The sequence below is a fragment of the Amphiura filiformis genome, chromosome 8 (genome assembly GCF_039555335.1).
Source record: "Amphiura filiformis chromosome 8, Afil_fr2py, whole genome shotgun sequence".
Classification (NCBI taxonomy): domain Eukaryota; kingdom Metazoa; phylum Echinodermata; class Ophiuroidea; order Amphilepidida; family Amphiuridae; genus Amphiura; species Amphiura filiformis.
Window position 1 is genome coordinate 58790020 of NC_092635.1, and position 26349 is coordinate 58816368.

Consider the following 26349-nt stretch of genomic DNA (forward strand, 5'->3'; position numbering starts at 1 on the left):
TTTTTTGTTTTTTAGTAGCAAGAAAAATTTAACTTGACAGGTAAAGAGCTGAAAGGTTTTCAAAAGATTTGGAAATAGATTTAAAAGGAAATGACTGAGAATTACTACTTCTTTTGTGGGCTGTGGTGTGGCTGTGTATGTTTGCTTTTGTCAACATTGGTAAATTAGGACACACACAAATGAAAAATCTTTGGGTAATTGCATATGCACAGGAACTGCTGTTCCATGGTTCTTGGGATGGTGGTTCTTGACCCAAAACAGCATTAAAATGCATTATATCCAATTATCCATTGATTGTAGTTTCTGCTACAGAGTTTACTGTAAGGCAAGTAAAAGGTGTGTGTCCCATGCTGTCCGCATTTGGATAGCAAAAAGTGAATAGGGTGGATTGATGCAGACAATTAACTGTGTTTGCACGAAGGTGTGTGTGATGGGTGGGGGTGTGTGTGTGTGATTTCATTGGTAAATGCCTGCCACTGAATACACTTCACATAACAGTGGACACCCATCGACCATCGACATTCTTGATTCCTTTCCCCCACCAGTGTGTTGCAAACATAGTAAAAATGCATATAAAAACATGTCTCTTTTGTCGGTATAGGTTCAGGTCTTGGTTGGATTGTAAATCTTCAAGTGAGTCCACAATTTGGCACAAATTTCAAGTGTGCGAAGTCCTCGTTACGATACGTTCAAGGCGCTCGGTTGGAAAATACTAGATCAGCATTTGCAAGTCTGTATGTGTGGAGACTTGTATGAAGGTAGATTCGTCTGTAAATGCCCTCCAAATATTGCAAAGAGCATTAGCATACTATTTAGATGTTATTTTGATCTATGTTTCTGCGTAAGTTTCTGTTGTTTTGGGTGTGGGTGTGTATAGTAAGTGCATGTAAAGAAGTAGCTCTGATAGAAAAGAAAACTATGCAACTTTTTTGGTTTTTCCCCTGCATTTAAATACAATTTAGCAGCAAATTTATCCATTAGACACCTGCTTTTTTTTATTTTAGCTGAAACACAATATTCTGACATGATATACTATGGCTTGATTTCTATTATCACAACACTAATTACTAGTTTCATTTATGTACAGATCAAAATATCTCATATGCTGGTGACACATGTATATACATGACCAGTCTGGCAGTATTAAGCTTCATTCTATACCTTGCTCCACCTCAAAGTTAGTGATGTATAGTGCACATTTAGTTCATGTCACAGTTGTGCATGCTAACCTAATTTCACGACACATACAAGGGCCGTGTGTTGGCACGCTTGCCATGCAACCATGTGTAAAGGCACTGACAACACTACCAATCTCAAGGAGACACAAAGTGTTAGAAAGCTGCTAAAACCAAATCGCTTGATATCATTGTTTTCTGCAAACTGTTGAATGGACTATTCCAGTTGAAATCCATACACCCCCTATGGAAGACATGAACTTAATCTCCCACAAAGGGGGTGTAGCTTTCAAATGGAGTCGCCCATTCAGGTAACCCCATTTGAAATTCAAGCTCCCTGTGTGAAAGAATAAAGTTATGTCATCCAGGGGGTGCATGGATTTTAATTGGAATATCCCATTTTACACTGCATAAAGTGGATAACACTGCCCTCTAAAGCCAGTATCATCCAAAAGGACAGGTTTCTAGTTAAAGGTGATTTGTCAGTATGTGAGATCATATGGCAATGACAATAGAAATCAAACCACTCAAATGTCGCATAATATAATCTAGAAATACCACCACCAACATATTTGTAGTTTTTACAATACAATATGAAAAGCCCCACATGTAGGAACAAAAGCTGATGCACACAAAATGACAAAACGCATTCCAACAAACAGAATGATGAACAAAACATTGGCAAGGGTTGAAAATATAATTCTTATAATTCTAATAAACACGGATTTTGTTATCCTTTATAACTTCAGTTGTACCACCAGTACGTTCTGTGCTCAGATTCTAGGCTTGGGTTAGTAATATAGATTAGACAAAGAATTGTTATTGGGAAAAAAATAACTCAAATTCAGATATATATATTAAAAACTTGGTACAACACTCAATCCTAGCTTCAATGTTCAAGAAATATAACATCAAATTTAAGGAAAATGTCATATGAAAGTCTCATTTAGCATTATTATTTTTTATGTATTTTGTAAATTTAAATAACTTCACTATATAATTAACCTCTTCAAAACTATATTGTTCATATTTTCTAAAATTGTTTGCTTAGCAAATATTAATTAACATAATAGTAAGCATTACGGTGGGTAAGGAAGCTCTAGATTTGGCCAAATAGTATCAAGGGCTGAGAGCCAGAAAGCCTTAGCTCACAAAGGATTCCTTTGTGAGTTACGCCTTTGTGAGTTACAGCTTTCTGGTTCTACGCCTTTGTGAGTTACGGCTTTCTGGTTCTCAACCCTCAATATATGCAATTTATGCAAATCACTTTAAAACAGATACCAACAAATGCTTTTTGTTTGTCATGGTAACGAATAGTGAAGAGAGCTTAAAAATATGGACAATTTGAGTCCACAAATTTTGGTTGATATTTAAAAATACCAAATAAATAAACTTTCATGTTAAAATATATAATTGATATCTGGTTTGCCTTATCCACCTTGCTATGATTAAAATACTTCAAATTGTCACTCATTTCGGCATTTGCTGGAAATTATTTGATTTGATTTGATTTGATTTGATTTGATTTGATTTGATTTGATTTGATTTGATGAACTATAGATGGGTTTCCCCACAAGTTATATTAACATTCACAACAAACAGTCAACATTATTAACATGAAATAATTTTGTTTCTAATACCATACAATATTGAAGTCAACAGTGATGTGTTCTTAAACATTTATATTTTGAAATTTAAAAAAACAAATCCTAGCTTAATCTGTAACATGCATCCTGTAAGCTTTTAAATCCTAAACACTTATTTTTCTTGCTAAATATAGCAAGACACACCTAACATTAAAACAAAACTATCGCTCGTCACCGTGAAATGTACAAAACCTTAACTCTATAGTGCATACGTAAGTACATCGTTGGTAGGCTGGTGAAACTTTCCCGCAATTTATATAGATCAAACACCTGATAAATTTTAACACTTGGTGAGACATTTGTTTTCATTTTTACATGATAAACACATGCACTAACCAAAGGTATATCTAATACAGTGTATCTCATAATATAAACATGATTTAAAAGAGAAACAAATATGATATCAATAAATTATCAGTTAATTTGCTTATAAATGTTCTTCTCCACCAAACAGAGTATAGAAAACAGATCAATTGTCTTGTCTTTTTTCTCAAGTTATTTGTCTTTTGCCCTGTTTAATATAAAAGCAAAATGAATTTAAAAAAACCAAATTGTCTTGTTACTAAACCAAAGTCTTGTGATACATCCAAAATTACCTGTAGATAGATATTTATTTCTGGGATACACTGTACTAGTTAATCTATACTTGTCGTAAGCATGCCGTATCCTCCGTATATATAGGAGGTTTCCTGTGCAGTGTTCACGAAAACGAACATCATCAGATTCATGCGCATTCGTCAATTGATTTTGTTATAGTTTTCATGCACATATCATGCATTTTGTTATAAGTGTGCTTTAGGTGAAAATTAAAAAATTTAAAAAAACATTATGCATGCTAAATGTATGACTTTCATATGCCATTCCTCAGGCATACTAATAAATTAACGACAAATTTAAAAGTGAAATTAGTAAATTGGTGACAAAATTCTCTGAAGGCATCGGGCAAATAATTGAATATATTTTGGTATGATAAGCCAATTTCCAATCAGTTTGCAAAAGTGCTTTAATTCTGAGCGTTTATCCAAGCTATTACAATTCCACTATACATTTGCAATACACTTAAAACTGGAAAATGGGAACTGAGCAGAACTTGGCTAAACCATATCATATTCATATAAAAGTATTATAACATGCAATGAACAAACAGCACATGCAAGCATTGTAAAACATAATGTATATAAATTGCTAAAAGCTATAAGCATTGTTATTTTGCATTGCATAGTGCAAACTGCAGCTGCAAACAGAGTTGCATGGCTGCAAACATAGAAAGTGAGGCTTCTTTTTAATTAATTATTCACACATTCACCAAATTAAAATTGAGTACTATCACCAATTCAAATGTGAAAAGCTCAAAACCATTTGTATATTTTAGAAATAGCTCTAGTTTATGACAGGTCAAGTATAGGCCTATGTACAAATGTCCCCACAACCTCTTGCTTTGAAATTACTTTTATCAGCAGAGACAAATTTCACAATATTGTCAGATATGAAAATGCAGTCCTTTACCTAGAAATTGACAGGGATTGGCGCATAAACCCAAAACTGTTTTTGCAATATTAGGAAATAGAAAATGTCAGAAGGCACAACAGATGCACCAAATTGCTATTAAAAAGTGTGCAATATCTTACACTGATAATGAAATAATTAGCATTTTGCTTCCCTCTTTAATAAACTACAATTGCACAATAAATGTGATTTTTTTTTCCAGTCTCATTGAATGAGTTTTTCTATCAAAGAAGTGTGAACAAAAACCATAAGAGCCTCGTAATGTGAGTAATAAGTAAGCAAGCAAGCAAGCAAGCAAGCAAACAAGCAAGCAAAGCAGGCAGTGAGGTGATTGACAAAAAACAACAACAACAAATAAATCCATAATGAAATAAAATAAACAATGTGTGTGTGAAGTCGTAAACAACTCTGTGCTGTGAAAAGTGAACAAATTAAGTCATTACGAATGATCAAATCATAAACAATACAAAATTGTCTCAATATTTGTAGCAGCCAGTGGTGGAGCATCATAGGGGCACGTGCCCGCCTCCCCCTTTGAAGTGAAAATGTTCAAAAACCCAATTGAAAAAATGCCGAAAAATGGGCCAGTGCCCCCTGAATCAGGCTTGGTGCTCCCCAATTGAATGACTCCGGCTACAGCACATTAGCAAAAAGGTGGCATAGCGTCATAGGGGCACATGCCCGCCTCCCCAATTGAAGTGAAAATGTTCAAAAACCCCACTGAAATATGCCGAAAATGGGCCAGTGCCCCTGAATCAGGCTTGGTGCTCCCCAATTGAATGATTCAGGCTACACCACTAAATATCGTTATTTCTATCGAAACCTTCTGTTCAGTATCTTTCCAAAGGCATTCAAGAGATTTTTCTTCAAACAGAAATGAGCTCAACTTTGTTCCCCATTAATATTTTCTTTTTTGTTTTGTTTTCAAAAGTATTTTCTGTTATGTTTATCCATGCAGTAATCCCATCTCGATCACATCAAACTTGCATGACTTGTGCTGACATCAATGTATCTATTTCACCACAAATATTGAGACCAATAAATGATATAAAAACAATGACAGCTTGACAAAGAAACTCATTATAAAAGGCCTTTGCAATTGGTATCGTTACCATTATCAAATTCTGACAATCAATTTAGCATAATTTGAGTTGTTGCAACTAATTGATATGCATTAAAAAATTTAAATTTGCTTTACCAAAATACTGAATATACCAAACAAATGACTGGTATACAGTTACAAACCGGTACATTGTACCACATTTTGCTTTGCAAATTTGTAATTAATATTTTTCTTGTTCTTTTTCTTTTAATTCATCAAACCTATGTTTGAAAGAACATAAAATAGGTGTCAAGTGCCAAAATTTGACACCTTTTTCTAAAGATGTGTATTTCCTGAAACTCCTGATTCTTCACATTCGTTAAAGTTATTTTCTGAATATTTATATCACATTATGCAAGACTTCTATTAAGTTTCTATGTCAGCCACTGAAATTAAGTGATGATTTTATCTAATTAAAAGCATGGAGTGGTAAATAAATTTTGATTATATTTTTTAATCTAAATGAAAAGATATAAGTACTGATTGTTTCCTACGAATCTGTTATTCCAATTAGAAATGTTCTTGGACACTAATGATCAAAACGAAGTCTCTCAGATTTTAGAACAACATCAAATAAGCTTCCACAATGTTAAAATTGAGTGTACTGTATGTGAATAACTATGGGCCACTTCTCAATCTTTGATGGTGTCATCAGGCCCCAAACTCTCAAGTTTAAAAAAAATCAATTAACTCAATAACATAAATGAGTGACTAGAAACACTCAATGACTAAACATCATCTTATTCAACTTATTCATTTGTGCTTAAATAAACATTATTAAACTATTTCACAGTTACATTGAATTGAAGGTTTGAGAGATCAGCTATGTTTTACTGTAGTTAGAGACAAATTTTAAGATCTACTTTCATATTTGAGTGGCCCAGTATAAAAATGGCCCATGGCACATTTTTGAAAAATAGAGGGCGCTGTTGAAAAATGTCAAAGGTCACCAAAGGTCATCCACACAAACATAAAACATCATGAATGTAACTCGGGAATTTTGTCAATTTAATATTTTAAGCATCAAATTTCTTTTGTATTTTATTGAACATTCGTACATTTACAGTGCCGAATTCTCCCAATGACGATGAATTTTATACTGGGCCACTCATTTAGGGCAGCTTTAATAGTAAAAATATTAAAAAATATTGAAATTTCAATACCAAGTTGCTTCAAATCCCATCACTCCATACATTTAAAATAGATAAACAATACAACAAAAATCAACACAATGAATCCATCATGTGAACATGCAAAACTAGTCAAAATCATACGATAAATTAAAACCCTAACCCCACTCTCACTCTCCAGTGATATTACATTAATAAATATCTTGTCTTAATTGAAAAGAAATCTATTGAGATTAATTAATTAATTAACATGCTTTGTAATTAATATAAAATCACACCAGTTCTGTTAATGAGTGCCATCAGTGCGGAGTGTTCCATAACAAAATGTGATTTGCATAACATGTTAACAACTACATGAATATTCATGATTATATGCTAATTACATTCTGTTTATATTTAAATCACACCATTCCGATTAGTTCCTACCTATAGGAGCTAGTTGTATAGTTGTTTAATTTAAGAAGATATAGTTAATTATTCGCATTTATCATTAAATCAATACTTTAAAAGAAATAACTGAAATGTTTAATTCAATTTTGCTTTTAATTTAAATTAAATCACACAAAATCTGTGTGATCTGTGCAGTGGTAACTGCAGCACTCTTACACCAATAAACCTTTAGCAGTCATGCGCCTCAAATTTATTCCTAGTTCATACAGGTACCATTGCTTTACTGGTCGCAAGCACCATATCAGATTACAGTGCATAATGCTCAGCTCTTTTAGTGCCAAAATATCCTTCCCATAAACTATGATTTTCCAAATAATAAACAAACCATCTTAGATTTAATTAAGTATTTCAATATTCATATTGATCAAAAACTGATCAAATTTTCAAATCATTTTCAGCTCGAATATTTGCGATAGCAAGGTACGTTTGACAAAAGCAAATAACGCACAGGGTGATATGACTTTCTATTGAATAGAGTTGAGCAGATTTATTGCAGTCTGAAGGCACCCCGGGATATAATGTCTACCTTATGAAATGCCTAAATTAATTTATCGTCATAGAACCTGTAATGAAATTCAAAATTAATTCCTGTTTCCATCGTACCATCTAGTATGGCTTATTCTCATAACCATTTTAAAGGAATCTTTAACATTTAACTTTATATTTATTATCCAAAATTTAAAAAAAAAATGCCTAATCATTGTATCTTGATCGTGAAAATATGCATATTAATACAAGAAATTTCTTCTTTCTTTCTTTTTAATTTCAGTTTATTTTGAAAGCAAACAAAAATTATAATTGATTTATGTTTATTTATGTTAATTGGCCTGCAAATTATTGTCCTATTATTTCTATCTGATCAATTGTGTACTTCCTTTCCAGTAAACCAAAGAGTGATTTCATGAAAAATATATAAAACACACTCTGTTATCATGCAGTTACACATAACACTTATTCATACTAAGATTGAATATGAAATTTGACCACTCTAAATCTTACATCTTATTCCTAATGCCTAATAATCATAATCCAATTCAGCGTATCCCTACTACTTAAAATCTGTGATTATACAACATTCCTATAAAAGCAATAAATTATCTCTCGCGATGACAGAGAGTCAAGTGTGTTCTTAAGACAGGTGTTATAGTCTTACCTGCAAGACGGTTTGTTCAGTTTACTCAGATGTAGACAGGTACCACCGTTTAGACAATAACCTTCCCAAGCTTCATCACAGGTTTTGGTGTGGTTGTCCTGGGCAACTGTGGATGTAGAAAATGGTGAAAAAAAAGAAATATTGAGAAAATCAAGACAGTTATTGCTTTTGATGTCTATTGGTAGTGGCATAGCCAGGGGGCAGCTGTCCCCCACCACCCCTCCCCCCCCCCCACTGTACCCCCTATGCTGGTCACAGGAATTTGGCCATATTTGGCAATTTTTCACCATTTTTGTAAATATTTGCCCCCACCATTGGCTTGGCCCCTCTGAAAAAAATCCTGGCTATGCTGCTGTTCTTTAAAAACGGTTTCTGATGAAGATGATAACTCAACAAGATTTAAATCAGAGAGGGATCATGGAAAATTATTTAATCTCATATATAGTAAATTTTGGAAGCTTCACCTACAAACATTAATATGAAAATGTTGCAGAGAGTAGGTGTATGTCTATAACCCAGGTTCATAGTGGAAATGAGGCTACGGGGATGTGCGGCAGATTTGGGGTGCATTTCTAGCCAATTAGTCAAGACTCAAGGTGCATTTTTAGCCATTTTGGTATATTGATGGCCCGCAATTTCATGTAAATTGGTTTAAGAAAGGATGTTTTTTAGCAAAATGTTTAAAAAATTGGTATAGGTCTCAGCTACACATCATCACCCAAACCAAGTTGAGACCCCCAGGTCTATGATAAAATCAGGCTTTTAAAGATATCAAGAAACATATTACAAACATACAGACACAATGTATGATAAACTGATCATGTAATAAATGTGTTGCATAACATTAACACCTATAAGAGCCAAAAATATCATAATAAGATTGGCAAAAAATGTCAAGTACCCTGTGTACTTTATGCTAACATAATTTTCAGATATAATTTCACATTTTTAACTTCTATGACTACATTCCGTCACTTCCCCCACTGCCCATACCTGATTCGTTGCCAACTAGAAAACCAGTAGGACTATAATAGGATGATTATGGTATTTTAAATATGTCCACAAAATAAAATCGGTATCAATCTCACGTTTTGCACGTCATACCTGATGCAACAAAGACTTATCACCATAGGTATGGCATTTCATTGTCAGGGCCAAGCATTCAGTATGTCTCTTCATACATCAGTTTAAACCTTGCAATCAGTACCTGTTCCATACACCATGTCGTCCCCTCAAGCTGATAAGGTTTAGGATAACCAAAGCTGCCCGAATCCAGCACATTATAAAAGGCATAGCAGCCATACATGTTGCTATCATAATGCACGGCATCGCAATACACGGTTATAAAAAAATATATATAACCCGGATATATAGGTAGACTGTTGAGCAAGTCTACAGGGGGCTGCTTCAAATCTATTCAAGAGTCACGCAAGATTGGAGTTGTGACTGTGAGCTGAATTTCAAATTGCAGACATCTGATACCAAGCTATGTTATTCAGGGGCAGAAATCAAAATTCACTGTGTGTTCTATTTTTAAGATCAGAACAGTGTTTACAGAAAGCTGGGTTCAAATTGCCGATATGGATGCCATGTCCTTTGCAGTAATCAAAATGTCTTATTAGACAAAATTTTACGCAATGCTGGTGGCAATTGTTTGATAAAACTAAAAACTATATAAGGGTTTCATCTTATATATCAAGAAAAAGATAAACTGTTCAAAAAGTTTTTAGTTGTTTTAATACGACTAAAAGCTCGGCTTTCATTGCCATGGCAAAACTGAAGCAGCATAACTTTGTTTAAGTTTTGCTAAAGTTTTCTGATATTTTGTATTTATATAATTTCTTTTTATTATAAAGAAATCTTTTGCAGTAGAAACTACCCTACAGCACATTAAAGCTGGATAATGCAATCATAAAATCCTCCGTATAAAGTAAAGCGGTGGTCACTCACTCTTCTGGCTGGCGGACAGGATCAATAGCCATAAAACGCAGTCTGTATTCTTATCCCCATTAGAAATGGGTCAACCATCCACATTATGGTTAAACAGCATCACCATGATAAACACAGGGATGTGCCTTTACCTCATCAAAAGAAACGACCTCCCTCGACTGTTCTTCGAGCTACTGGTTTTCAAAGCAGAGAATAACTTGTGAATTATATGTACCTCAAAGCATCACAATAAGACTTTGTTCCACATAGCATTGTTCTTAATATCCTGTATCGCCATGTTTGTTGCATATAGCGCCTCTAGGACTTTTCGTCGATCGCTGAGATTGGAGGAAAATGGTAGCAACGTGGTAATATCGATGCGTTAGACGTAGCTTTTGTCAGCCGTCAATACCAGGGATAATCACTGCCAAGCAGGTGCGCTGTGATCAAATGTTATTACCTACCTGAATAGACATACTAGTAGTCTACGGCTTGTCATATCTCATTCCCTTTATGAAATTACAAAATGGGATGTCAACATCATGTTCTAAGATTGAGTTTGATCTAGACCGATTCAGATCAAGACTGAATCAAATCCGTGTAGATTTGCTCCATCCATATAATGCATCTATAATGCTGACAATTGATACCAATCTTCTTATTAGGCCACAAGATAGAGGTGCCTATGCTGCACGTCAGGACAAAATGCATCAGGTACAGATCCCCCAAACTGAGTTTGAACCGGATTAAAACATCTTGTATGAATAACTGAAGATAATGTGACATATTCAATCAAGTGAATTGCATATTACAAATAGGATAAATTCAATTTCAAACTTATTCATTCAACAAGTTTTGTTTTTTAAACCTCATTAAAAGCAGACTTAAACCTGCCAAACTAATGTAATGTAAGTAATATAATTGATTTAAATCAAACTAATTTTAACTCATTCAGACGAATCACGTTTCTATATGCCTCATTTGTGCATCAAATTATTTCTACCTTCTGCAGGCTTTGTACCTTGCTTTGTACAGAACATCCTATGTATGGGTAGGTGAACTTACATGATACAAGGGTCTACAGTTTTATTTATAAAGAAGTTGGTGTACAAAGAAGAGATGTACAACGAAACATCTGCTTCATGCGGTATAACTTCCAAGTCTTTGAAGAACTGAATAAAACACATTCAAATCGCTCTATTGATAATTGTACGAGTCTAAGAATGTTCAAATATCGTGTGGGTTCAATGACAGATGAAAATGTATTCACAGGAAAAGGATATGTTTTCTCCAATTAAAACGATATCAATCTTGGTATTGTTCGAATTGTTCAATTTGTAAATTGTACAATTGATAATTGTGTGATTATGAAATTAATACCAGCTGTGCAGGTGAGCTAGTTTCACAACTCTTTTTGGACTAGAAAATGACTGTGAATCATTCAAATTTTGACACCGTAGAATGTTCTAATCAAGAAATAATAATATGAAATTTTAAATATCTTTCACACTTTGTGTATATGTTTGCTTACTACATTGGGACATTCCAGTTATAATTCACATACCCTCTGTGGAAGACATGACCTCAATCTCCCACACACTGGGGTGTAAATTTCAACTGGAATCACCTATTCAGGTGACCCCATTTGAAATTCACACTCCCTGTGTGGAAGATTAAGATCATGTCTTCCATAGGGGGTGTATGAATTTCAACTGGACTAGCCCATTTGTAATGTAGATAGATGCATATAAAGTGTGCTTCAAAAAGAAACATTTATAAATCTCCTATAAAAAATATTTTGAAAATACAGAAATATGGTCTGTGTTCCTAAACAAATGACATTTTCCTCTCCCTACTTGTATCAACCTATCCTTTGACATGCACCTTCATGTGAAAAAAAAACTACTCAAAAACTATGCAAACAACCAATACATACTGGCATGCAAACATAACGAGCAAAAACTGCCAAGTAAAAGTATAGAATGATTCTCTGAACTAAAGTTGGGTGTAAGAAACGCTGAACAAATCATAACTACTTTTTGCATATTGGCCTATTATCCCATTTTTTTCATGTTAGTTCATGTCGACACACTTGTAAGACAATATATGGTTTCAACAGAGGCAACCATTTCAACTATCCCATAATGCACCACCAGTAGAGTGCATTCACTGCTGCCAGAAAAGGGACTTGAATAAAGCTGCTCACCAACCTGATCAGGGATTTATGTCTCTGATCAGAACTAATTTTCTAGAGAAAGAAAGTCTGACTTTGGAAACAGAGGCAATTACTTTGTTAATCTTTAATCATCCCCATTGTTTGGCTCGTATAGTAAAAATAAGCTTCATATGATTAAATTGATAGAAATCAAGAAATTAACTTAGTTGTATTACTTTGCAATAAGTGCCAGACAATTGAACTTCATCAGTTATCCAATTAATAATGAACAATGCTTCATTATGAAAAATGGATTTCAAATAACCAAGGACATCATCCCAGCAACCTATAACCCAAAGCATCCTGGGTAATCATAGTGCATTATGGGAATGCATGTCCACTCCTTCATTTCACCAGACACCTATGTAGTTGACTAGTTAAACCTCATTTCATCCTTCAAAACATCTCTGTCTGCGCTGTGTTCCTTACAGGGGCCCTTATCCGCAAAACATTTCAAAAGAACAAGTTGAGACAAGGCTTTAGATACGCTCCCAGTGAAATCCCCTGTGCCAACCGTCTATTCCTTAAGTCCAGTGTTCCCTTTCACCTCTGATTGCGATCTCCGTCATGTCATGTTTACATTATCTGACACGTTGATATTTTTATTGAAACATACACTAACACCTTTTTTAGCCATGCTTGACACATATGCTCTTTAGAAAGGTTTGCATGTCATTTAGCTGCGAGTTGAGATGTTTCCTTAGCCTACGGTTAGAAGAACTTTTGCACGATGAAACTTTACACGACACACTACAAAAAAAATTTCGAACATCCTTTTTAAAGAATGTCGATAACTTAACTACATGAACTGAAACTGCTTCACCAGATACAAACTAAGTGCTAGTGAACAAAATTCAATCACATATCAAGTTTGTGATGTGACGAGTGTTTCACTTCTCGATGCATTGGACTATTCCAGTTGAAATCCATACACTCCCTATGGAAGATATGACCTTAATCTCCCACACAGGGAGTGTAGACTTCAAATACAGTCACCCATTCAGGTAACCCTATTTGAAATTCACACTCCCTGTGTGGGATATTAAGGTTATGTCTTCCACAGGGGGTGTATAGATTTCAACAGGAATAGCTCATAATACAATATAAATTCAAGTGAACAAAATTTAATTAAATATCAAGTTTCTGACATGAGACAGGTAAAACTTCTCTGCTACATTTAAACAAATTTTATACAAAATAGGCATCAGTGAACAAAATTCCATCAAAACGATACATTTTAGACTAGAACCTGTAGTTCTATGAGCTGGATAACCTAAAAACCCTTAAGAAATAAAAAAAAAAAGGTGCTCTCGTTCTTATTTTTAAGACACAATTTTATATAAGACCACTTAGTGTCTACATAATAGCACTTTTATTCAAAATAGCATATGTTTCTAAGGCCAGCTTCCATCACAATTTAATTTTCTGTGTTATCCCATCTGCCATTCTTAAGTTTCATCCAATCCACACCGTCCAAATCTACAAAAGCCTCACCCTTAATGCGCTAAGAGTTTTGTTACAACACCGCATGTACATCGCATCAAGCTAGAATAGCGATATCCTACACCAAACAAGTAATTGGCTTTAGTTTAATACATACCATGACATGTTTTACCACGGTAGCCGGCGTTACAGATACAGGTGCATGAAGAATAGTCCACTCTGCCGTGGATACACTCGATCTCCTGACAGTTGGGATACTGGCATCGATCACCCATGAAATAATCCGAACATCTGAAGGAATAAACACAAACAAGTCCAAAAAGATATTACTATAATTGTATTAACAATATTATCTTAAACTGTCATCTTCGAGATATGAGCACTAAGTGGCTGTGTACAGCATACATGTTCTTATATCAACTCGTCAGTTGAATGCGAAAAGGTTGTAAGTGCTTTGTTCTTACTATGCACTTACACACCATCTTGAACTCAACCGATAAACTGATACAGACAAAACACTTGCAGAGGTACTGTCTTTCTTAATTAACAAATAATAAACATGATTACCTTTAGCGGTGCATATTTTACAAATGCTTCAAAGCAATTTAGTTGATATTAAAGACCTTTCAAGGATTTTCTATTGGTGAATATTTACTTATACAACTTGAGGCAAAAATATCATATTCATACACATCAAGGAAAAAATGAAGAGTTAGGAATAATGCTCTTGTATTGAGTGTGCTATAGAGAGCAAAGAGTGAATCCTGGTTAGGAGATGCAAGTAGAACCTGTTGGCGTTATAATGAAAACCCCATAGTAATGTCATCAAAACTGAAATGGATCCATCAACGCATGTACCTATATTATATGAGATACTTAAACTTTGAGACAAGAACCACTGGCATCACTATAAGTGCCACACCCAGCTAAGGGCAAGGTTTTAGGGTTAGAGCTGGGGCGATGCCCACTGTTCTAAAATTGCTTCACATCGCTACATTTGACATTTATGTATTTGATAGCATTTTAACATTTTGCATCAACATTCAAAAATGATGCAACCCTTTACATTACAAATAGAAATAACTGATTGATTTCAACATATTTGCATATGTGATGAAAACAAAAACCCATGGTATTTATTTATGAAAATTCTGATACAAGCACTTCATTAGATCTTCTACAAGTCTTTCACAATTTAGGCAAGTCAGAAAAAGTCATCTTAATAGCAACAATAAGAGCTTAGCCTTCTCTACACAGGTAGCGATTACAGATGATAAAATTCAAAATTTTCTTTACAAATTCAGAAATTTCAGAATTGTACATTTACATGACAATATATGGAATCAACATGAAAAATGCATTAAATTGAGTACAAACAAGCCTAGTATTGGTTCAGTATTTCCAGAGATAGCTCTTGATATTTTGATACAATATATCAAAACCTTTTATGTTGAAACCTATGGCTAGTATGCACAGTGTAAGCAAGAGAAAACACTTCTACTCATCCCATCACCAAACATGAGCATTAAGTACAATTCCCCACAGTTTCACCACTTTGTGATTGTATCTGACTTGAAGATAGAAAGACTGTAATGCCTAAAACTAGTTTCTTGAATCAACTCTTAATACACACAGACTTTTTGTTTTCCAATTGTATACTTGATAAGGAATAAACACATATTCCCATTTTGCACAAAATATGATGGTGTAAAACTATGTCAAATTCATTTGCATAGCCTTTTTTTACAAGATGTTTTATAGGTTTTACAGATATGAATACTACACACAAATGTGTGGTTACAATAAAAGAGAGCATTCACTGCGCATTTGTTCGCAGGCTATGATGCAAGAAAATGCTTGGCAAGAAATAGCAACACAAATGACTTTAAGTGCTTCCATTCCCAAACTCTGCTGCAAATTTTTAATCAGAATTCTCCTGCAAGCAAATTCTACGCACACTCTGTATTCATCATACTTATCTGTAGGACACAGTTCTCTCAACCCCAATATGTCTGTACCTTCGCAGAATGACCTTTGATTGTTGGGTATTAAAACTCATACCCAAGAACTTAAAGTCAACTTATGGATGTCACTGAACGATGCCACTGGGAATCCTGGATTGGGAATGAGGCCATTTTTTGGCTTTTTTTAAAGTGGTGTTGTTATCCAAGCTTGATTTTTAGGGCATTACAATTTACACTGAACATCATCTTTTCTAATTCTCTAGGGTTGTAACAAAAAACAATGAATGGACTATTCCATTTAAAATCGACACTACCCCTGTGGAAGATTTAGCTCAAGTGTTTTACAGAGGGAGTATGAGTTTCAAATAGAATAGACAAATGGGTAACTTCCATTTGAAATACTCACTCCATGTAGTAGATACACGTAAAGCAACAATACAGGGGGCGTATGGTTTTCAAAATGATTCATCCTGACCAATTACATTTGAAAAACATACTCCCCCTGTGGAAGATATTTCTTACATCTTCCACAGGGGTAGTGTAGATTTCAAGTGGAATAGCCCAATTAAGTCACCATTGATCTACTACATCTCTTGGCTTGATTCTTCAATCTACATAATGTGAACATTTCACACACACATAAATACATGTACATAGACCAGAGCAGAATGCAATTTTACCTAATTCCAAGCTGTCTTAGTTGATTTGAATTCAGCTTTAGTGGGGGCACAGACCATAAGTGGGGATGCGCTCTTGTCTCAAGATCCTTGAACTTTTCGCTGAACTGTCAGCTCCCATTTTGAACTGATAACCAACCGTACATTCTCACCACCAAAACAAAAGTTCACTACCATGTGTGTACTAATTAACTTAGTAACTTGCCACTTGTGCATTTTCAGTACACATTATCATACCCAAAAACGTATTGTCAAAGTTTGGTGTCTGCACTTTTACATGTAGGTTAATGAACTTAGCCAGGATGAATTAGATTATAGTGACTTGGACGAATGGGAGGAAACAACTGTGACATACATGTTGATTAGGCTCAAAATTTCCCTAAAATCTTACATGTACAGCTTCTATGTATATAAAATATTGCCAACTGCAATATAACTCAGAGTAGATCTTGAAAAGCCATTTTATTTTAAAATGTGAGAACCAAATGTGATATTCCAGTTGAAATCCATACACCCCATATGGAGGACATGACCTTAATCTCCCACACAGGGGGTGTGGATTTCAAATGGGGTACCTATATGGGGTGACTCTATTTTGAAATCAAAGCGATTGCCGAATAGGGTGCAACTCTACTAGTCTTATTACAAGACTGCCCTACCCTAACCCTAAACCCTAACCATAAATTCCGTAAATGAGGACTGGACTCAAGTCTAAAAAGTTGCACCCTATTCGGTAATTGTAGCTTGAAATCTACACCCCCTGTGTGGGAGATTAAGGTCGTGCCTTCCATAAGGGGTGTATGAATTTCAACCGGAACAGCAATGTGAAGGTTTTTACTTTCAACAACCAACACTTGATTAAATTATTTGTGATAGGATGGGACAGAAATGGCAATTTCCCAAGCGGAGATAGAAACTGGTGTTTTCATTCTTGAAAGCACATTGAATATTTGCACCGTAGTATAGTGACTTTAACAGAAACTAAACACTCTAACTGATGTATATTATCTTAAGCAAAAGGACAATATTCAAAAAAGAAGTTGTTTTTAACCTTTTAGTACAGTCTAAAAAAGATGCAACCATTTTCACTCAAAGACATTGAACTTTGAAATCAATCTTTTCTCTCTTTGGTTCCAAAGTGAAATTGGTTTAATTTACAAAAATATAAATTCTTTGCTTCATTTCATGAGACACAAAATTGTTACTATTCTTAATTTAAACTGCAAACAGGTTAAATTAAACAGAAGGCATAAATTAGAGAATTAAAAAAAAAGATTGAGTATTTATCTTTTTAACCAGAACAGTATCGGAAGACGCTAATGCAGGCGTATATGAATTATGTAATAAAAGTCTCATATCCACCACCGTAATAGTCCAGGTGACTCCGCGATATCAAATAATATTTCGGCGGGCGACATTTTTGATATTAACACATGACTGGCTATCACCTGATGAGATCAAGGTTTATTTTCTTAGCCATTACTACGTATGTCGTCGTCATCGATTTGCAATTCAATTCAGCAAGATTAGTCCACTCACAAGCAAGTGCGAATTTGATAGAAATGAAAGATTGTAAAAACATTCTGGCTATGATGCAAGACTTCAGTGAGACAGGGTTGCCAAACCCGCGATTTGGTAGCCCAATTGGGCGACTTTTGAAGATTTTTCCCGCGACTTTTGACAATTTCCGGTCCCATAGAAAACAATGGTTAAGGAAAAAATTGGACGACTTTTCAACATTGGCTCCCGCGACTTCCCCTAGTTTCCTGCCCCATAGAAACCAATGGTTAAGAGAAAAATTGGGCGACTTTTCGATTATTTGACCCGCGATTCGGGCTGAAATCTTTTGGCAACCCTGCAGTGAGATGCAAACATTGGACATGACGATAGCATACTCTGGGAATAGGGAATTTGTATTGTAGTTAATACGACATCCTGTCCAGACTATAAGTACAAGCCTACCTGCGTGGTGGCTAAATCAATAGCTGCTCTATGTGATTATTCTAATGATATGATCATAAACAGTTTATAGCAAACATTTTCAAACTGAATCGCATGTCAAATCACCAAAAAAGTCGACATATTTTTGACTTAGCCTTTGGTGTCTTTGCAACAAAAGTCATCCTACAAAATAATTGTTTCAGATCTCTTTTATAAGAACCTTGCTATTCGCTGGCGAAGTGATGTAATAATCGGATTAACTACCTTAGCAATAGGTGAAAACTTTTTTTGATTATATTGCGCTGCACTACAAGCAGGTTGCACTCTTACAGGTGCGAGTGATCACCATAATATGCGCATTCTATAGAATTACAATCCAGGTCTTTATTCCTGTTCTTTGACATCTATGGTTCAATGCATAGGTACCGCATGAATGTTGTAGTTCAGAGCGATATAATCAAAAACTTGTTTTCACCTATTGCTATGGTAGTTAATCCACTTATTACATCACTTCGCCAGCGAATAGCCCTAGTTATGAAAACGGCAGCTATATCATGTCCGCAACCAGTAATCAACGGTGCCAAATTCCTGTGTCTTGCTTGTGTTCTCATCAGGTTGTTTCTTCAAGGCAATACAATCTGCTTCACCTTATGACTTGCTTCATATTGATTGCGTTGTCTCGGCACGGTCCTAGTCTAATTAGCATACGAGTCACTACCAATCACGCATGCTGCAGGCACGGCTCAAATATATTTTTTTCATTACGAAGACTATTGAGGCTATTCCCATATACCCCCTATGTAAAACATGACCTTAATCTTCCACACAGGGAGTGTGAATTACAAATGGAGCTACCCATTCAGTGTCGTCTGCTCCAAAATGGGCTATTCCAGTTGAAATCCATACACCCCCCCTATGGAAGACATGACTTTAATCTTCCACACAGGAAGTGTGAATTTCAAATGGGGTTACCTGAATGAGTGATTCCATTTGAAATCCACACCCCCTGTGAGGGAGATTAAGGTCATGTCTTCCATAGGGGGTGTATGGATTTCATCTGGAATAGCCAATTTCAGAAGTGTAACAATATCATGGCTACCAAAATACCATCCACATGAACTTGATTTATACTTACATGCATTTCACCGAAGCACCAGGATCTTCTATTAGTGTTTCATTCACAGGGTAACAAGTTCCATCACCCAGGCACTGTGAACACTTCCCTTCATTCTTGCAGAAGGTGCCTGCTAAACATAGTGATTCAGGTGTGTCTGTAAATAGGAGATATATACGGAGTATAGAAAGAGGTAAACATTAATGGAAGAAAGATTAATCATGATTCAATTGTAATTTGGCCAAATTTTATTAAAGCTCCTATAAATGGGTATACCGGCATTCTTAAATGTTGGGGAGGTAACAGACTCGCTGTGGAAGAGGAGTGGCAATCCCCCACAGCAACATTTCAAGCTGGAGTCTGGCCTAATCGCTAATGGCTAATGAAAGAGAAATGGGCACTCCATTCTGTAAAACATATCCAGGTTCAACTCCTTTTCCTTTTACTCTCTCAACACAAATACCACTGCCGCCTACTGAATTTACGACTCCTAATCGTCATGACCATTTGATATCTGAACAGTTTCATCGTTACGTGTGACTTTTCACTTACAACATCTTGTACAAACTATAAAGGCTGATCAACAAGCAAATAATAATGCTGAAGCTCACAAGACAGTGGCAATAAACATGAAGGATGAGCAATTAACTACACCAAGAGTTTCTTTGGCAAATATTAGCAAGACTCTGGTAGCTAGCTATCAGTGGACAGTCATGATTAAAAAACCCTAGATGGTGATTGCATCTGACTGGTTAATAGTAACAAGAAAAGTCGCTGTTGTTTATAGCTTTTACTACCCTAATATAGGCTTCATTTGTATGGTAACCTTAAGCTATATATATCAGGAATTACTTTTGCCCGCATTTCAAAAAATAATCTTTATTTCTGAGATTTTGTATAGCTAATTGTATAGCTGAACCAAACCTTTTACATTAGCAGATAGACGAGGTCTGCTTATTCTCTGTTGACAAGGGACAGTTCAGTGAACGGCTCTTTTTAGAGCCATCAATAGGCAAGGGTCAGTGTACATGTCTCTCATTCTTAGGTACTTTGTCCTGAAGAAGTCAGAGCTACTTTTGACGAAAGCTTGACCCGCTTAAAACGCTTAGAAGTATAGCATCATAGCATTCTCTAAAAGTAGTTTACCAAAATAAGTCTGCTGTTTAAAATTTCAAAATAGAGTTCTTCAAATAACATATTCAACCACTTACAGTTGTCTTAAGAAAACCAACTTCAAATTTTAACGAAATTCAACTTCAAACTGAAAGGACATGCAGGTCTAATATTATTTTGAACTTGTGTGTGTACTATATTCTATATATGGCATGCCAATGCATAAAGTTCATCCCTACCACTGGCGCAATAACAACCTTCTGTGTATTCTCATTTCTATACTTTATTTCTTTGCAATATCTTTTCAATTCTATGGTCAATACTACATACTCAGTAAGCTTGTTTATATTATACACGTCCAGCTTTGCAAATATGACTGGCCATAAGATATAAAGCTACTGTGTGATAAGGAAAACCTTGATTAACACCTTGGCATCATCCCCTTAGGCGGCAGAGTCCGAGCACTTTAAATCCCGCTAAGTTAGGTCTGTTGCCATGGGTAACCAAAATAGGGGGTAACAACCGTACACTGCATGGTGAATACCTTTGAATTACTTGTTATCTAAACATCTCGGTGAATACTAACTGCTCTTTTCAAATAATCTTGCCATGCTTGGCTCATAATTGATGAAGCGATAAGATTTATTTAATTTCTTCATAAATTCTTCTTGAGATGTCGTCATTATGCGTTTAATATTCATCCGAGACAGTGATTTAGCGACCGTGGTATGCAAATATGCTCTTCTATATTAGATCTAGATATTCAGTTTGCCTTATCATGTTTATTGGTAATGTGTTTCAGGTAATGTTTCTGGCTAGTAAGTCCATTGTAGTGATGCATATCGTGCATGCTAAAAGTCTATTGCATCAGAAGTTGACGACAAACCTGAATAAAAGTTTTCAATGGCATTAACCTGATGGGCACTACCTGCCGATCTAACATTGCCTCTGATTGGTCAATTACATGATATCTTGATTTTAATCACCAATCAGAATGGAGCTTTGGAAATAATTTGCCCCAATATTTTTTTGTGGTGAAATTATTCTAACAATGTTGCTGATTGGTCCAATTGTTAATGAAAACTTCTTTTTGACCAATAGGCAGGTAGTTCTCGTGGGGCTAAGGTACAAAATGATTTTTTTTTTGTCATGTGTCACCAAAAAGTGGACCATTTTGTACAGTGTTGTCATATTTAAAAACAGCAGTTAAGGGCTCTGTAACTCACCTTTGCATAGTATTTTTGTGGGACCTGAGAGCACATCAGATACACCAAATTATACTGTGCAAAGGTGGGTAACAGAGCCCTTAAGTTGTAAATGTTTGGTGAATTTTGAAAAACTAAGAGAAATGGTCCCAAAATCATATAATTTCTTATGCAAATTGTTTTTAAAAAAGTGATTTTTTTATCTTAAAAAATTTAACTCTAGATCCAGTTACTTTATTTTGCCAGATATAACAGTTGTTGACATACCAGCATTAGCATTGCAAACAGGTGAATGCAAGTAAACTCAGTCCACACTATTCACTATTCGCTATAATTTGTTTCATCTCAAGTTTGGTAGTGACGTATGTGCGTATTTCCCGTGCAGCAGTATCAAATCGCGCGCGTAAAGTTAAACGCCCTAAGTGTACACGCACGCGTACATGAGCGTTTTGTTGGCACGCTTGCAGCGCAACCACGAAGAAGCATTGACGTCACTACCAAACTTGAGGTGAACCAAATTATACCAGCCCTTGATTACTAAGCCATTTGCAACTACTTATACGCTACCTTTATGATGCACCAAAATATCCAACAATCAAACTTTTTCAAATTGATACACTTGTTTTCGATCAAATGTAATTTCCAAAGAGTTATGGGTGAGAAGTTCCAGCTATAAATGATACGGAACCAAAAATTGCCTCATCTCATCTAACGATGGCTCACTTGCAATAAATATGGACCAGAAAATTAGATTTGCCGGTAGACGCTATTAGGCAACTGTCTGAGACATTGTGTAAACTTCAACAAATCAAATACCAACAGTCTCCAAGATATTGTTAAGAGAATGCTCTGCCAAACTGCAGCAATAGAACCACAAGAATCATCGCGATACTCTGGCCCTGGAGCAAACCCGCATCCTTACCATACAACTGTCTTTCCTCTGGTTCTCTTACCAACATCCTCCTCTTAAACAACACACACACATGCAGTCAGAGATCCACAACACGCTCATCTATCAGGGCACAGTTCTTTAACCCCAATACATTTGCACATTCATTGAAAGACCTTTGAAAATTTGGGTACAAAAACTCATACTTTTTAACTTGAAGTCAAATTTTGCACTATGATTGTTTAATTGAGGTTATTGGACTATGCCATAAGCATGAGGCAATAGTGGATGTATACGTGATTGCAATTGATTAAAAACCCTCACGTTTCGGGACCAAAATTGGCAGAACACATATTTGCCGTTTTTTCTCGGTCTGTTTGCAAAGATGTACAATTGAACTCACAGTGCACACAGACTTTTTGGCATTTGTTTAATTCTTTGCTAGATTAGTTTACGACAGGTTTTACTTTTTGGGCGTACCAAGCTATTCCAGTTGAAATCCATACACCCCATGTGGAAAACATGACCTTAATCTTCCACACAAGGGAGTGTGAATTTCAAATGGGGTTACCTGAATGGGTGACTCCATTTGAAATCTACAACCCCTGTGTTAGAGATTAAGGTCGTGTCTTCCATAGGGGTGTAAGGATTTCAACTGGAATAGCCAATTGTCTTGTCTCCTTCATATGCATGATTAAATTTGCCATACCTCCCTACTCCATAATAACCCTTAAAAACAATGCTAGCTATATTGTAAAAACAAAAGCATAAAACAAAATAATGATTACTATTGACAAACTGTTTGAAGAATTAGGCCAAGTAGATGCAATTTTAATCAATACGAGCACTTCGTATATTCTGAATTTTTTGTATTGTCTTTGTTCTCTGTCTTAATGAAATGTGCTGGAGTGCCAGATAGAATTCGTAACCTGAAACCAATGTTCTCCGTTCGTGTTGACAAAGTGTGCACTCGTCATGCACCGCACGCTGGATATTTCCTCACATAAGAGGAATTAGCACGCGACACGAGTACGATTAATTGGGCTGCTAAACTAAACCGGTGAATTCAAGTCTTTTGGCTTCACAAATTAGAACAAGCGTGAAGAAAACAAGAACAGTTTTTAAAATGGGATTTATGTTTAGTATACTTGCAACTTGTGAACCTAATTTGTCAAACCAAATTTGTCAAACCCGAATTCAAACTATAAAATCACACCTATTAATGAAATTAAGATTTAGAGTTTCATTTGGGATTCCAAGACGTTGCTGCGAGGCAACAAACATTATCATGATGATGCCTTCCAATATTATAGCTCTGCAAATCTGAGCACAACTAGCATGAGTTACATTCGGAAATGTAGCAACCTTTTGCTCCCTTTCAATGCTGTCTGTCGGTGTATGCCCCTTCACATGAACATGTTTATGTTCAAACTTGAATGACATTTTGCAGTAAGAACCACTATAGATGAGAAATGTTGATACCACTAGAGATAACATAAGGTTCCATGCTATGAATTGCCATTAACTTATTGTGTTCACTGTCAAAAGAAACTGAATGCTCTTTGTCCAAAACATTAAAGGGGAATTACCACTGTGTCCAATTTATGTAAATTTCTCACATCAATGTTAGATACCTAAATGTCCCTGTTTATGCCAGACCATGAGGTCCATCCAGCCTCCAAGAGTTAAGTGTATATGTTTAATACTACTCACTCACATTTTGATCTTAAAGGGACACTATGTCAGATTTTGGTTTGAAGGGATAATAAGATTCTGCACAAAGAAGTGCCCTTTAATAAGTATCTCCCCTACTAAGTGCCACTTTCATAAGTACCCCCCTAATAAACACCCATACTGCCGAGTAAGCCCAATGGTCTAGCTATGGTGTGTGAACCACCTTAACCCCCTGAGCACCACCTGCCAATCTAACATTGTCTTTGATTGGTCAATTATATGGTATCTTCATTTTAATCACCAATCAGAATGGAGCTTTGCAAATAATTCACCCCAATTTTTTTGTGTGGTGAAATTATTCTAACAATGTTGCTGATTGGTCCAATTGATAATGAAAATTTCTTTTTAACCAATAGGAAGGTAGTTCTCATGGAGTTAATACTTCTTGTGAATCAATCTGCTACTTCAGTGCATGAAATGTGGAATCAAGTGAAATTTGATAATTGAATAAGGTCACTTTTACTCTGTAATTACTGCACTCGCATTCCCTAACGCAAAAGTATTGTGGTAATCATTTCATTGCAAATTGCACGGTTTTGTTCTCTTCCTTTCTATTGTTCACAATTACATCATTTGTGAGGCTTCATCAAACATGACCTTGGCAAGATCTTAATTACCACAGCATCCTCCATACACTATGGTCACGATGGCCTCATCCCAATGGCATTGTTCGATAACCTCAATTAAACAATCATAGTGCAAAATTTGAACTCAAGTTGCAGAGTATGAGTTTTAGTACTCAAAAGGTCATTCAATGAATGTGCAAATGTATTGGGGTTAAAGAACTGTGCCCTGATAGATGAACATGTTGTGGATCATAGTGATAGACATTCATTTCACCATTATCGTTGGACACTGATTTCATTACGCAAGCTATTTCCTTCATATCTGCCATCTTACCTGAGCAATCGTCGCCATAGTAACCCGATTGGCACGTACATGAGCATGTGTCATTGTTTCTTATACCATAGTCCCCACATGTTATATTACACACTTCCGGTTCCCTGCACATTTCTCCCGTAAAACCTTCATCACATACACATATACATCTGAAAGAAAAAACAGTTTGACACCAACAAAAATAAAGCGTTCATCTGAAAACAGGGACAAAACTTAGCTGGAGAACCCCTCACATGCCAAGCACTATTATAGGTCGCTGACACTTAGTCACAAGTCTTTCGCTGGCCAGGCCAACGAAAGCGTGCCTATATATCACTTAGGGTGATTGCGTCATCACATCCTGTGGGATGCATGCACCAGCAGAAGTTTTTTGTAATATTTTGTAGTACTCAGGCCTGTTAGGGTTAATTAAGCCTATGGAGTTTTAATAGTGGTTGGTTAACCCTAATGCTCGAAGTACTCAGGCCTGTTATGGTTAATTGGGAATCTTTTTCAGGCAAATAAATTCATCATTTTTCAAACAACTTTGTTCGAATCTCTATACCAAGATGCCCATATTTTGTTTTGGAGTAAACAATTATAAAAATGAGCAACGTTGCAACTTCTTCATACTCATTTTGTAGACCAAATGAGGTGTTGAATATGAGATGTAGCATATTAAGCCTGGTTGATAATCCATAGTCTGTTAATTTTATAGACTATATGCTTCTGATTAATCCTTTCTGTGACATCAAAAGTATTCAACATTAAGTACAAACTGGTGACAGATATTTGCGAGAGTTCTATGTCATCATCAATCAAATGGTAGAATTATCGGCTTGTATGCCAGCAATTTTTATCACCAGTCGACTACATTTTTATGTCCGATTCATCACGTCATATAAGTACTCTGCATAAAATATCAGATGAATAGTGTACTGCCACACCCAAACTTTGCCTATTTCCCAACAAAAGGCTATTCCATTTGATAACAACACTCCCCCTGTGGAAGATATAGTTAGTCTTCCGCAGAAGGAGTATGGGTTTCAAATAGAATGGACAAAATGTTGGATAACTTTCATGA

At 35.6% G+C, this 26349-nt stretch overlaps 1 protein-coding gene across 8 annotated transcripts in view; it reads right to left on the minus strand.

The window, feature by feature from the left end:
- Positions 1–26349, minus strand: part of LOC140159295 (uncharacterized) — a 279856-nt gene that overhangs the window by 31034 nt on the left and 222473 nt on the right. For all 8 annotated transcript variants that reach the window (XM_072182712.1, XM_072182718.1, XM_072182716.1 and 5 more), the window contains 4 exons: positions 25287–25435; positions 19467–19602; positions 13907–14040; positions 8163–8268 (listed from right to left, as the gene is read on the minus strand). In XM_072182712.1, the coding sequence (XP_072038813.1) occupies positions 8163–8268; positions 13907–14040; positions 19467–19602; positions 25287–25435 (525 nt within the window). The remainder of the gene's footprint in view (positions 1–8162; positions 8269–13906; positions 14041–19466; positions 19603–25286; positions 25436–26349) is intronic.